The sequence below is a fragment of the Diabrotica virgifera genome, chromosome 6, assembly GCF_917563875.1.
Source record: "Diabrotica virgifera virgifera chromosome 6, PGI_DIABVI_V3a".
Taxonomy (NCBI): Eukaryota; Metazoa; Arthropoda; class Insecta; order Coleoptera; family Chrysomelidae; genus Diabrotica; species Diabrotica virgifera.
The window spans coordinates 425,058-439,633 of NC_065448.1; the positions used below are offsets into that span (position 1 = coordinate 425,058).

The window sequence follows — 14,576 nt, forward strand, 5'->3', positions numbered from 1 at the left end:
GTGAGTAATGAACTATTACTCACGGGTAAAGTAATGGGTGTTATAATCTATTAAAAAATAGCGAATAATGAACATATTATTAAACGGTCGTAGAAAAAATAGTTTTTGAAACTCTTCAGAAAATGCGCACACAGATTAACGTTAATTGACATTTGGCAAACGTAACCTATAAAACGGCAGTTGTGTGCTATAACTTATTTTATTGAATTATTTGCCATAATGGAAGAAAATGTATTAAGATGTTCACCAAAGCCAATTTACTACTTTAGGAACACAAAACATCCATCCTAAGTTTAACAAGACAATTCAATCAAGTGTCAGATTTCTCAAGAAATGGTGTAATTTAGAATTATTCTACCAGGGTTGCCAAGCAGATTATGTTCAATTATAATATAATTAATATGTTTATTACCTGATAGTTTTTAAGAAAAACAAATGTTGATTTGTTTGTACAATTTTATACATCGTTACTATATTTTTTATTCTAGTTCTCTTTGGTTCAGCTCATGACTTTTTTTTCGTTTTTTGTGATTTAGATATATGACATTTGGCAATCTTACAAATACGTAATCCCTTAATAACGTGAACCTTATTTCTACCTAAATAAGGGGATACCTTATCCGCTAATAAGGTAATACGTTATTTTTCAGTTAATGCGCATGAGCAGAATAGCGTATAACTTTTAACGTTGCTGAAACAAGGGGCTTAAAAACTCTCTAATAGGGAAGAGCCCTAATTTATAAGTTCACCAATAATATATACCTCAGCATAGTGGTTAATGCATCTAGCATAGTAACAAAAACTTTGAACTTTGAAAGCTTACAAATACAATTTAAACGAGGAAGCCATTGCAACACTAGGAAGTACAATAATTAGAAATAAACTCTAATTAACCAATTCATTGATATGTTTCACAATTATACATGGTGAAACTATAAACATTTAGGAAGTTAAGATTAATGTGAGATTACAAATTAAGCGATTAATTTGTGATTGAACATTTGGAGATATTAAAAATTGAGATTCCGTCCGAAAATACACTTTCTTTAGAATGGCTACATTTGTTTTGGTTGCTTTGTTATGCGACATCTACTATTTAAGTACTGTTAAACTGTGATCAATACAAATGTTTGGGCATGGAATTTGTTGGATGGTACGTGTGCGTTTTACGTCGGTACTTTGCTTTGAATAAATTACATCCATTACAACAAATTATAACATCAAATTTGGTAAATAGTTTCCGAATACTGATGGATTTGAGATGTAAATAAAGCTACAAACTGTTTATTCTTGCATCTAATATGTGAAGCGAAGATAGGAAAGTACTTACCAGCCCCTTGTGGTTCTACGCAAATCTCTTCACATTCTTCCTTGGATTTGTAACGGTTTGCGTTACCTTCACAGCCACCATACCAGAAACGCGAGCAACCGCCATACTCCAAATCGAAGAACCATTTAACAGTGTAATTTCTGCAATTACCCTTTTCTTTAGCGAGAGAACAACCAACTAAAAATAAAATAACACAAGATTAAGAACTAAAATAATTAATAAATAGATCGTGTTAAAAGGTTCTATGTAACTTTGATACAAGAGTCCTGGGTTTTCCATAGCCAAACAAGAAATCTGTCGAACATTGGTGGGGGAATATACACTGTCTTTAAGTCCTTTCTTTATTATTGAATACTATTTGTTTCTTGCTTTTTGCATTTGTTTATTTTTTATTAAATGTTTTTTAAATAACAACATGACATTAATTTAACAATTAATTAAATATTGGAAGGTGAAAAATTTGTGAATGTGAAGAAAGTACTTTGGTCCACGTACACACTAAGTATTTTGTTGGGGTTCTTACCCAATTTTGTCAGTTTCAGCCTGTTTTTCCTCTTGAAAAACCTTCCACAAAAAGGCACAAAGATTCTAATAGAAAAGTAGTTTTTTTAATGTATTTGCAGAATACGGTACAAAATATAGGGTATACCTTATGGTTCTTCTTCTTCAGCCTGTTTGCACCCACTCCTGGACAAAGGCCTCTCTATGAGCTCTCCACTTTTCTCTGTTTTGTGCTATTTGGTGCCAGTTTCTCCCCACTTTGGCTTTGATGTCATCTAGCCATCGTTTTTGTGGTCTTCCTCTACTACGACCGTGTTCGCGTGGTCTCCAATGTACAATGTTTCTCGTCCACCTGTCGTTGTTTTGCCGTGCCACGTGTCCTACCCAGTTCCATTTCTTTTGCAAAATTCTTCCAATTACATCTTCCACCTTCGCCCTGCTTCGCACGTCCTCGTTTCGTATACGTTCTCTCAGAGATACTTCCAACATAACTCGTTCGATGGCCCTCTGTGTTGTTCTTAATCTATTGGCTGACAACTCTGTAAGTGTCACGGTCTTCATTCCATAAGTCATAATTGGTAGAATAGAACTGTTGAGTACCCTTTTCTTTAAATTTATTGGTATCTTTTTGTTTTTCAACACATCACTCAGTCTTCCTACTGCTGCCCAAGTCATTCGGATTCTTCTAGTTATCTCTTCCGTTTGATTCTGTTTGCCTAGTTTGATCGTGTCATCTAGGTATATATACTCTTCGTCACTTTCGATTTCACTTCCAAGTCGATTGTAATATTTTGATGTGTCATCACTTTTGTTTTATTTAAATTCATTTTTAAACCGATTTTCTCAGATTCTCGTTTAAGCTCTTTCATCATGCAGATCAGTTCCTCTGTATTGTTGCTTATGAGTACTATGTCGTCGGTAAATCTTAAGTGATTTAAAAATCTGTCATCGATTTTAATTCCGCGTTATTCCCAATTTAACTTCTTGAGCACATCTTCTAATGCAAGAGTAAATAATTTTGGAGATATGGTGTCTCCCTGTCCAACACCTCTTTATGTTCTTATTTTGCTTGTTAAGGCCTTCTGCTACATTCATTATAGTTCTAGGGAACCATAAGTCTATAAGGCACTAGATCGCAGGCTACTAACATTTTTTAGAGACCAAGAAGCCATCTGGCTATGATAGTAATCCTCAAATATTACGACAAGTGAATAATAGACAATTTCCGAAAAAAATATTATTTTCTTTACAATCATTAATCATTCTTCGATATGTAGTATCTTCACATTCAAATACGATTTCTATTTATAATGTTGCACAAAATAAAAATATTATGTACATTTTACCTTGAAGGTTCTGCGGTATTACAGGACATCCCTCGAAGTTCTCACCCTTCGCTTCAGTAACACCATCACTGCAACAACCAAATTTAGTATATTCACAGGTACATCTTTCCTGATTGGGTCCCGATGCAGGAGTTTTTTCATCAGAACAACAGCCAAATTCAGTATTTCTACAACCACAACCTAAACAGATCATAAAAATACAGATACACGTTAATCATCCAAAGAAAAGAAAAATAATAATGAAACAGGAAAAAACTTTTGTAAAATCAGTGCTAAGTTAAGAAATCTGAAATAAATTATGAATAAACGTTACCTTGTTCTCTCGGTCCTTCAGCTGGCGTGATTCCATCTGAACAGCAACCAAACTGGAATGTATGGCATAAACAACCATCAAAGTCTGGTCCAGCTGCGGGAGTGACTCTATCTGGGCAACAACCATTCGCAGAATATTGACATCCACACCCATAGTTGTAATACCCTAAAGCAGAAGTTTTGTTATCTGGACAGCATCCATAAGGTGAACGTTCACAGCCGCAGCCAGCTTGGTTAGGGCCACTTGCTGGAGTAATATCATCGGGGCAACAGCCAAACGTTGAATTAAGACAACAACCCTCACCACTTGGACCATGGGCAGGAGTTTTAGCATCTTGACAACAACCAAATTTGCTATCTGAGCAGGGAAGACCGCAACCTTGGTACCCAGGGCCAGTGGCCGTTGTAACTCCATCAGGACAACATCTATACGTTGCGAGTCCACAATCAGCTGGTAGTGTTGTTTCAGTTGAAAATTCAGTAGTTGATATTGATGTTGTAGTTTCCGCTGATTCGGTAGACATTGCACTTTCAGTAGTTCCTTCTGTAGTGACAGATTCAGTTGTTGGTAAAGGAGTTGTAGTAGATTCCGGACACCCTTTGTGTTTAAAACCTGTAGCTGCAGTAGAATTATCATTGCAACAACCGTATCTTGAACTAAAGCAAGCAGGAGGACAACCTTCATTATCATTTCCTTCAGATGGAGTCTTGTTATCAGGACAACATCCAAATAGAGTTTCTTTGCAATGGGAAGATGGACACCCACCATTGTTTGGCGCAAGAGCTGCAGAGACACCATCATCACAACATCCATATTTAGATTCCTTACAAGTTTCTGGCATCGGACATCCTTTATCAAATGGACCCTCAGCTGGTGTAATATTATCCCAACAGCAACCAAACAGTGTGCTCTTACATTTTTTAATCTTTCTTCTTCTACACAAGCGTGGTTTGGGTAGGAATATGTCTGTAACAGAAGAAGTATAGCTCTCTGTAGTTCCTGTGTAATCAATTGTACTTTCGGTACTTCCCGTAAATTCAGTAGTACTTTCTGTACTTCCTGTGAATTCCGTTGTGCTTTCAGTACTTCCTGTAAATTCAGAAGTACTTTCAGTGCTACCAGTAAATTCAGACGTACTTTCGGTGCTGCCTGTAAATTCGGTTGTGCTTTCAGTACTTCCTGTAAACTCCGAAGTACTTTCCGTACTACCAGTAAATTCAGATGTACTTTCAGTACTTCCAGTAAATTCAGTTGTTGACACAGAAGACTCTGTTGAACCAGTGAATTCGGTTGTACTCTCTGGGGCTTCAGTAGAACCTGTAAATTCGGTGGTACTTTCAGGAGCTTCTGTAGAGCCTGTAAAATCTGTGGTACTACTTGGCACTTCGGTAGAACCAGTAAATTCGGTTGTGCTTTCTGGCGCTTCCGTGGAGCCTGTATATTCTGTAGTACTTTCTGGAGCTTCTGTTGAGCCTGTAAATTCTGTTGTACTTTCAGGAGCTTCTGTTGACCCAGTATACTCTGTAGTGGACTTAGGTGCCTCAGTTGATCCAGTATATTCTGTAGTTGACTCAGGAGCTTCAGTTGATCCAGTATATTCTGTAGTGGACTCAGGTGCCTCCGTTGATCCAGTATATGCTGTAGTGGATTCAGGTGCTTCAGTTGATCCAGTATATTCTGTAGTGGACTCAGGTGCCTCCGTTGATCCAGTATATGCTGTAGTGGATTCAGGTGCTTCAGTTGATCCAGTAAACTCTGTAGTTGACTCAGGAGCTTCAGTTGATCCAGTAAACTCTGTAGTTGACTCAGGAGCTTCAGTTGATCCAGTATACTCTGTAGTGGACTCAGGTGCCTCAGTCGATCCAGTATACTCTGTAGTGGACTCAGGTGCCTCAGTTGATCCAGTAAATGCTGTAGTGGATTCAGGTGCTTCAGTTGATCCAGTATAATCTGTAGTTGACTCAGGTGCTTCCGTTGATCCAGTATACTCTGTAGTGGACTCGGGTGCCTCAGTTGATCCAGTATATTCTGTAGTAGACTCAGGTGCCTCAGTTGATCCAGTATACTCTGTGGTGGATTCAGGTGCTTCAGTTGATCCAGTATACTCTGTAGTGGATTCAGGTGCTTCAGTTGATCCCGTATACTCTGTAGTGGATTCAGGTGCTTCAGTTGATCCAGTATACTCTGTAGTGGATTCAGGTGCTTCAGTTGATCCAGTATACTCTGTAGTAGATTCAGGTGCTTCAGTTGATCCAGTATATTCTGTAGTAGACTCAGGTGCCTCAGTTGATCCAGTATACTCTGTTGTGGATTCAGGTGCTTCAGTTGATCCAGTATACTCTGTAGTGGATTCAGGTGCTTCAGTTGATCCAGTATACTCTGTAGTGGATTCAGGTGCTTCAGTTGATCCAGTATACTCTGTAGTGGATTCAGGTGCTTCAGTTGATCCGGTATACGCTGTGGTGGATTCAGGAGCTTCAGTTGATCCAGGACTTTCTGTTGAGCCAGTAAACTCAACTGTCGTACCTGGAGATTCAGTAGATCCAGTAAATTCTGTCGAAGTTCCAAGAGATTCAGTGGATCCAGTGAACTCTATAGTAGATTCAGGGGTTTCTGTTGAACCTGTGAATTCGATAGTAGTGCCAGGAGATTCAGTAGAGCCAGTAAATTCGATGGTAGCATCGGTGGAATCTGGTGAAGTCTGGACACTTTTTGGGGTTGTGACATCTCTACCAAGATCAGACTCTATAAGAACTTCTGGCTCAGTAGTTTTGGAACTGACTGTCGTGTCAGTGTTTAACGAAGTTTCTGTTGATATAGACGTTTCAGTGAAGAGAGAAGTATCTGTTGATGATTCGGTAGTATCACCTGAACCTTCTACCGGTTGATCACCCAACATCGCATCGTCGTAAGCGAACGGATCATCTCCTTGCATTGGTGGTTCTTCTTCTTCCTCAACCTAAAAGATATAGAATTTAAAACAATATTTTGTAATATTTTAATCTAATTTAATTACCCATTCTCCATCATCGCAATTAGTGTCAGGTACAATTTCAAAGTCGTCGGGATTTGGAGTCGTAGAAACACTTGAAGTAGTTGTCGTTTCAAGCTCTGAAGTAACTTCAGTTTCCTCTGACAGCAAATCTTCGCTTGTTGCACTTACAGGTGTTGTAGCTTCCCGTTTTTGGGAAGACTCTTTTGTTGGTTCAGATTCATCAACAGACTGTGTTATGTCTGTCGGTAATATGGTATCTAGAACATACATTAATAAATATATAGACATTATGACATTACTATAAACAATAGAGTATGAAATAAATAATGAAAAGATCGATTCCGGAGTTACCTACTACAGTAAAAAGAGGTTCGATAGCTTGAGGATTTTTCTGGTGTGGTGTAACAATCAACACATTTGTACTAGATCACAAGCCATGGACAGTGTTCAATAGATAGCAGCTTGATAGCTATGATAATATTGACAAAGGATAGCTAGAGCTAGAAATAGATTTAACAACCATTTCCTCTAGCAAAATTAAAGAAAACCAGTAGCAAAATCTAACTGATGAATATAATTCCTCCATCGTACATACATACATTAGTTTTTATGTAGTTGTAATTCCTGGCTTATGGTGAATTCTGGCAGACCTTTTATTGCATTTTCAACGTTTTCAATTAATCGCTTTTCTGGTTCCTGTTATCCCTTGTATTCCTTTATCTCGGACTTTTACCACATAACATTAGGTATTCATTAATCTGCTTTTGATCATGATACTTCATGAATATTGTGATAAAACGTGAATAAACAACTAGCATAGTATATTCATTACCTTCAGAACATGGTGTGTCATTACATTTTTCATCAGCAAAGACAATTTTATCGGATCCACATGCAGAAGAATCAGCCACCTGGCCATCCTTGATACAAACTAGTTTTCTGGATCTTGTGCCTCCTCCACATGGCTTAGAACACTAAAAAAATAAAACACTCTAAAATAAAATTTTTGTCTACAAAAGTTAAAAGATTATTTACTGAATTACTATTTTTTACTAACATATAGCTGGAAAAACATATCTTAAAATTATAAAGGTGAAATTGAAAGTATATACAGTAAAGGGCAACATTATGGAATAAATTCAGTTTTCGAGAATATGCGACTTAGGAGACAAATCACAAAACACGTCGATTTTAATTTTTCAATTGATTTTTTGCCATATATAACTAGGTGACGTTATCCAGTTGGGCGTAATTACATTTTGATATTGAGTAACTCCATCTCATAGAAAAAATCAAGTAGAGTAAGATCCGGAGATATTCGGGGCTACTCTAGTGTTCCGCGTCTACCAATCCACCTTCTAGGAAAACATCTGTTTAAAAAGGCACGAAGAGGAAGTGCACAGTGCGAAACTCCACCGTCTTGCTAAAACCATATGGTTTCGTTTGGCAAATGACTACCATTTTTTTTTATTTTATTCTGGCCTTGGTTCAGAACCTTTAGCTACGTAACTACATAACTACCATTTTCATTTGGAAAAATATCTGTAAGGGCGAATGTAAGTTCATTGTGTAAAAGATAAAGATGTCTGTGCCCCGTAAGTGTCTCATTGAAGAAAATACGACCTATAATTATTCTATTATAGATTACTGTTTATAAGTTTACTTTTTGAGGGTGATGAGTGTGTGCCTCAGTTTTCAAGCGAGGATTCCCTTTACTCCAGTATCTGCAGTTTTGCCGATTCACCTTCACACTCTCTTCGGACTTTAGCATTTAAGTCTTCTACTATTACTTTAACATCATCTTTTGGGCACTTATCGTACTCCCTAAATAATTATGTAAATATTTATATCTCAGAATAGAGAATTGAATAACCTCTCAAATCAGCTACGTCATCACGTCTAGATGGATAACGTCACTAGTTATGTATGCAAAAAATGCTAATTTAAAACAAAAATCGACTTATTTTAAGATGTCACCAAAACCTATTCTTGAAAAAAATGAATCTAATAATCTCCCAGTATAATTTTAAATCTTTATAGAATTTATAGTGTTTGTAAGAACTTTCGATAATGCGATATGTATGCCTTACCTGTCCCATGGGTCCAGTAAACCATTCTCCGTCACATTTCTCTATTTCACCAGTACAGTTTTGTACAGTTTCAAAGTGTTTGGAAGGATCACATTTGGAGTTATCTACCGTTTCAAAACCTGTTGCAGTCACTCTTCCACAGCGTATAGTTCGTGTCTGTACTCCTGACCCACACGTTACTGAACACTAAAATCAGAAAAGTTCTTTTTATTATATCAGATTCAACTGCAGCATCACAAAGAAAGACTAAGCTTTATCATAATGGTCAAAGCTTCAGAGACGAAAAGGCCATTAAATCTCTAAAAATAGTCTGAATTTTGCTCAATTGTCAATTTTTGAACCCCAAAAACGAACAAACAAGTTTGCTACTCCTATTTATTAATATACTACTACTACTACTATTATATTGGTTTATCTACATATCGGTTTATAACGTTCTCTGTCGTTTTCCGACTTCCAATCGCCACTTCGTCTGGTTGTTCCATATGTTCTTCTATGTTTCTTTCTCTCAGCTCTTTATCTATTCCTTCGTTCCAACTTTTTCTCGGTCTACGTCGTTTTCTCTTTCCTTCTGGTTGCCGTTTAAGTATTTCTTTTGGCATTCGTTGTTCATCTATTCTTTGTATATACGAACCAGATAAGTTGTTTTGTTGATGTCATCCGTGATTGTTCGGTTGATTCCCAGAGGCGTAGCTACCGCCGTATCAGCCGTATCAATTATACGGGGCCCCTAAATTCAGGGGCCACGGCGCGGCACATCGAAACAAAAATTTCATTGAACAAAAGTTTCATTCAAAAAAGTCAATAAAATATTCTACAATTTCACTCTTAAAACGCTTTGAAACAGTGTGTATTGATTTGGATATCGACATTTTCGTGTAATGGATTCTATATCTATCTTATTAGGTAGAAGTTGTATTTACCTATGTATATCTATTTGCTGCCGCTCGCATTTATTCCATAATAACAGAGCTTTTTTGTTTTCAAGCTACTTTTCATTGTCCATTCACCATTGGCTGTGTGAGACACTGTATAATGTATAATGCCAAATTGCAATTTTTGTAATTGTTGCTGTTTTTGAAACAGTGTATATTGTTTGAGTATATTTGGCTGTAATCTATTCTTTATCTATATATTGTATTTATTTTTATAAATTTCTACGGAAATCGAGGTATTTCTTCTTGGAGGTAACAACTGGTCACAGCAAATGATGCTGACTTTAGTCTCACGTAGATTGTATGTGAGGTACCACAGGGTTTACTATTGGGTCCTCTACTTTTTCTTATCTTTATAAATGACATCAGTAATTTAAAAACCGATGGAAACATTTTTCTCTTTGCTGCAAATATTGCAACTCTTCATGCAACTATAGTTTCTGATCTACTTACTAATAAAAGCCTGGTCAGATCCTAATACACTCTCTTTTAAGGTGGATACAGACAGTAACATTATTCAGTATCGTTGATTCTGTAAAATTTCTTGGTACTTTTTTAAACAGCAAGCTTAAATGGCCCCTTATAATTATAATAATTATAACCGTTGACTGATAAATATACTCCGTATTTATCAATCAACGGTTTAACATTGTGATGGCTTTTCAACCTGACGTATTTCTTTCTCAAGGGATTTGAACAGTTTGGACTTATATTTACTTCTCGAGCTGCATAAAAAAGATAATACTTTTCTGAAATTGTTGCCATCCTCCAATGCAGATGGTACGGTATGGTCAGGAGCGTCATTTGGGCGTCCAGGGGAGGGGCATTTGCCCCCCACCCTGGCCCTGAAAATGACTGAAATTTACAGAAAATACATCAATATTCATCATAACATCATATATAATTTATTGTATATATAGTGCTTGCCCCCCCCCCAAACAAAATTTCAAATGACGCTCCTGGGTATGGTACCATAAAACGAAGTTGAATTATTTTCATTCAAGGCCATCTCAGCAGATGGCGCCCTTTATAAGCTGTTACTATAACAGGAAACTATGCATATACATCTTGCTGATCTCTGAGTTTGAGTTTTCAAATACCTTTGCATGCCTGATAGGTCTGGATCCCGCGTATGAAAAAAAAGTTGATTAATAGCAAGCTGAAAATTTGTTAATAGCTTAAGGGTGTCTAGTCGGATAAACTTTGATATATGGGAACACTGGAACAGGGGCAGTTTTAATTGTGGAACAGGTTAAAAATTTGGAACGGTCAGACCACGAAAACGGCACATTTATTTTGTCCGACAGAACAGACTTAAACTCTCCGAACAGAGATTAAACTCTCATGCAAAATTCAGACTGCTATTTATCACCTGTCATAATTCCTGTCATTTGACATATTCTACATGTTCCACTCATTAAAACGCCCATTTGGTGATAAATAGCAGTCTGATTTTTACATGAGAGGTTAATCTCTGTTCGGAGAGTTTAAGTCTGTTCTGTCGGACAAAATAAATGTACCGTTTTCGTGGTCTGACCGTTCCAAATTTTTAACCTTGTCCACAATTAAAACTGCCCCTGTTCCAGTGTTCCCATATATCAAAGTTTATCCGACTAGACACCCTTAAGCTATTAACAAATTTTCAGCTTACTATTAATCAACTTTTTTTTCATACGCGGGATCCAGACCTATGATAGACAAAAACCTTAAAATCACAATAAATATAAAAAGTACTATACCTCATTTTTATGAACTAGGAGGAGTAATTCAAATTTACCGCGCCGTAATGCTTGTTTGTAATAATTGGTTCAACCGCAGGCAAGTTTACTCCACTAAATTATGAAATTTTGACACTATTGACATTTAAAATTAATAGGTTAATTAGTTATATCAGCGATTTTTTGTGTTTTTTACGTTATTTCTTTAATTTTTAGTCTGAATTTATACAAAAAACAGTTGTTTTTAGAACTCTTTAGCGACGTATTAGTATAATATCAGTATAATATAATATTGATGGATTTGTTAGAATATACAATATAAAAAGTAGCTATTATTCTATGGTTGTCACTTTATGTATTTGACAGTATTGATAATAGAAGTAATGTCAATGTCAAGAAAATATAATGTCAGTTATACAAGTTATGTTCAAGTAAAATGTTTTCCTATTGTCCTGTAATTAAGAATAAATTTTTAATCGTTGATGGTCATTTAGTTAGCTAGTTAGTTCACCTAACTCATTTTATAACAGGATTAGCGTTAAGGGCTGACATGATCAACCAAAAAATAAGATGATTCTGGTTATTTTTCTAGTGGTATATTGTTGGGCGTGAATCAGTCTTTTGAGTGTACTCCTCCTGGTTTAAAAACAGGGTATAATTACTTACATCACTCCATTGTTCGGCGTACCACAAATATTCACAGGGTGTCATTTCACATTCACGAATTGTATCGGGTTTCCGATCAGCTTCACACAGTTCGTCGGGTTGTACTTCTGAATCTTCGGTGGCACACAATACTTTCCTGGTTTCTTGTGTCAGGCCACATGCTCCACACTGAAAGATAAGATTTTTTTAAATAATATTTTATAGTGCGTAGCTAACAATTTTTAGTTGGACAAAATATGTCAAACTGTATCTTGTAAATGTAAAAAAGTCGTTTCACAGGTTAAGTTAGGCAACTTGGCAACAGTGTCGTCTTTAAAGCTCAATTATCATTTCTCAGAATAGAATTTAGTACCCACAATTTAGATACTATACTATAGTTTAGAGGTTAAGACTATAGTTTATGATACAGTTTAGTAGCTGCGAAAAAGGTTGGTCACTAAGGCCAGTTGCTGCAGATTTGAATGTGAGCCCTATGTGCATATAGAAAATAAAACAATGATGAGATGATTTTCATTCTACAGCACGGTTGGATGGTTCAGACGGACAAAAAACCTCCACAAAGCAACAAGATGAGTTATTAGTAGATATCTGAGAGAAGGTCCTTTTGCCACAGCTCGCAAAGCTAACGTAGAAATAGCATTCGCACTCTGCGCAAAATGATTAAAGGAAGTGAACTAATAAATTGTGCAGCTGCAAAGAAACCTCTTTTGACTGAGGATCACAATTTTAGACGATTTGCATTTTGTAATGAATTAATAGCATGCGAAGACAACTTTTGGCCTAACCTTGCATTTTCCGATGAAAAAAGTGTTTCAATCATTATAATGTAGCAATGGTGGAATAAGAGTTTATAGTTTATCAAATATGTAGCAATGGTCGAATAAGATAAATCATAGGTTTGGTGAACGGTATACTCATCATTTAAGAAATAGAGGAGTATTCTCAGTGAAAGTATGGGGCTGGATAAGTGCTGAAAGCCCGGGAGTTTGTTCTCACATAGAAGAAAAATTAGTAGGATCATATTACAAACATATTCTTTAGAACATAATGTTACCATCAATAATCCAGAGATTCTCCAATAACAACAATTTTTCAACCTAACTGCCCAGTGCATGCGAGTAGAATTGTTCGAGAGTGGTTGGAAGAAACTCATATTATTATTCTTCCGTGACCTTCCCGGAGTCCAGACCTTAATCCCATAGAAAATGTGGGCAGAGTTGATAAAGGAATTGGACTATGGGAAGCAATTGAGCAGGCATGGGAGTAGCTTGTTAAATATAACATGAGGAGATTGCTGCTATCTATGAATAGAAGTTGTAAAGTTTTATGGACAATAATGGGGTTGTAAAGGTTTATCAACATCCAAAATTGAGATCAAGAAATATTCATTTAATTCTTAAATGTAATAGAAACAAAACCAAAACATACACATTTGTTTACATTTTAGTAGGTCACCTAGATTTATTAGAAGCACCAGTCGACGATAATGCATAGTCAACTAATTCATATTTTCGTAAGTCATGGTCAAAGCTGAGTCGGCAATATAAACAAACTACATGTTACAAGTTTGTTTATATATACATGAAGGCATCGTGATTCATTCTAATTCATTCGTTTGATTAAATATCATTCTTAATCCAGATGCACGAGCAGATGGTTCTACTTTAAGCACACCAACTCGTTACTGATAAGTAGTAGTGTTCAATAAATAAAGTATGAAATAGTGTTTCAACAACCAACCCTCTTCTCAGAGTAACCCCAGTACAACAACCGTATTCTTTTATAGGGTTTCTACTAAAAATTAACTATGTTACGAGGTAAAAATTCAAAAAATTTGCTACTAACGTTAACGAGTCTTGTCAATACCTTAATAATTTTGTAATTCACATAAATTGTCCAAAAAATTGTTAATTACTACAAAATAATAGACCGATTTACCCCTGACCACTGTGAGGCAATCCAGTCCACTCCTTCACACGGCCTCAAATTGCACGATTGCTCTGTAGAAGGCTTCTTTTCTACAGCATCACACTCATCGTCTGTCAATATTGTTTTTCTATTATTTTCTTCTTTGTAGCATGTTATTTTCCTCGTCTGCTTTCCTGGCCCGCAAAGATGATCGCACTGGAACAAAAAATATCAGATACTATAATGTGTAGAAGGAGTGGTTTTGAAAATCTTGATGTTTGGAAGAGTTAAAAACTTGAGTATACCACACTAAAGATGGTATATTCATCTTCAGAGAACAGACAAAAACTAAGTTGTGCATTAAATAAATAAGAAAAAGTGCTTACCGGCTTCCAGGGTTCAATGTACCACTTTGGACACAGTGTTTGGACATTACACTTCATTTCCGTTGGTGGTTTGGATTGCCCATAACACTCATCGGCACTTACAACTTCTTGAATTCCGCTCGCATTTACTTTTTGGCATACAAGTTTTCTGGTTTGGACGCCACCTTCTTCACCACATGGTACTGAACAGTCACTCCACTCTGAAGGGTACCATTGTGGAAGACAGTCTATTTGGTTACAAGTTTTCACGTCTTCTGGTTTAGTGTGCGAGTCGCATAGAGATTCCTGTACTGGTTCTAAGGAATTCCTTCCGGCGCAGCTGACATTCCTGTATTGAATACCTTTGAAAATATTAATTTTATTATCATGGTGTAGTAATACAATTATT

The 14,576-nt window shown here is 36.4% G+C and overlaps 1 protein-coding gene across 12 annotated transcripts in view; it reads right to left on the reverse strand.

Moving 5' to 3' along the window:
• Positions 1-14,576, reverse strand: part of LOC114330502 (papilin) — a 274,344-nt gene that overhangs the window by 66,279 nt on the left and 193,489 nt on the right. For 5 of the 12 annotated variants that reach the window (XM_028279882.2, XM_028279865.2, XM_028279872.2 and 2 more), the window contains exons 10-18: positions 14,189-14,529; positions 13,833-14,018; positions 11,895-12,062; positions 8,576-8,761; positions 7,318-7,459; positions 6,507-6,742; positions 3,491-6,449; positions 3,178-3,357; positions 1,331-1,507 (exon numbers count right to left, since the gene is read on the reverse strand). In XM_028279882.2, coding sequence (XP_028135683.2) covers positions 1,331-1,507; positions 3,178-3,357; positions 3,491-6,449; positions 6,507-6,742; positions 7,318-7,459; positions 8,576-8,761; positions 11,895-12,062; positions 13,833-14,018; positions 14,189-14,529 — 4,575 coding nt within the window. The remainder of the gene's footprint in view (positions 1-1,330; positions 1,508-3,177; positions 3,358-3,490; positions 6,450-6,506; positions 6,743-7,317; positions 7,460-8,575; positions 8,762-11,894; positions 12,063-13,832; positions 14,019-14,188; positions 14,530-14,576) is intronic. The other 7 variants (XM_050654186.1, XM_050654187.1, XM_050654185.1 and 4 more) reach the window with 7 other exon arrangements.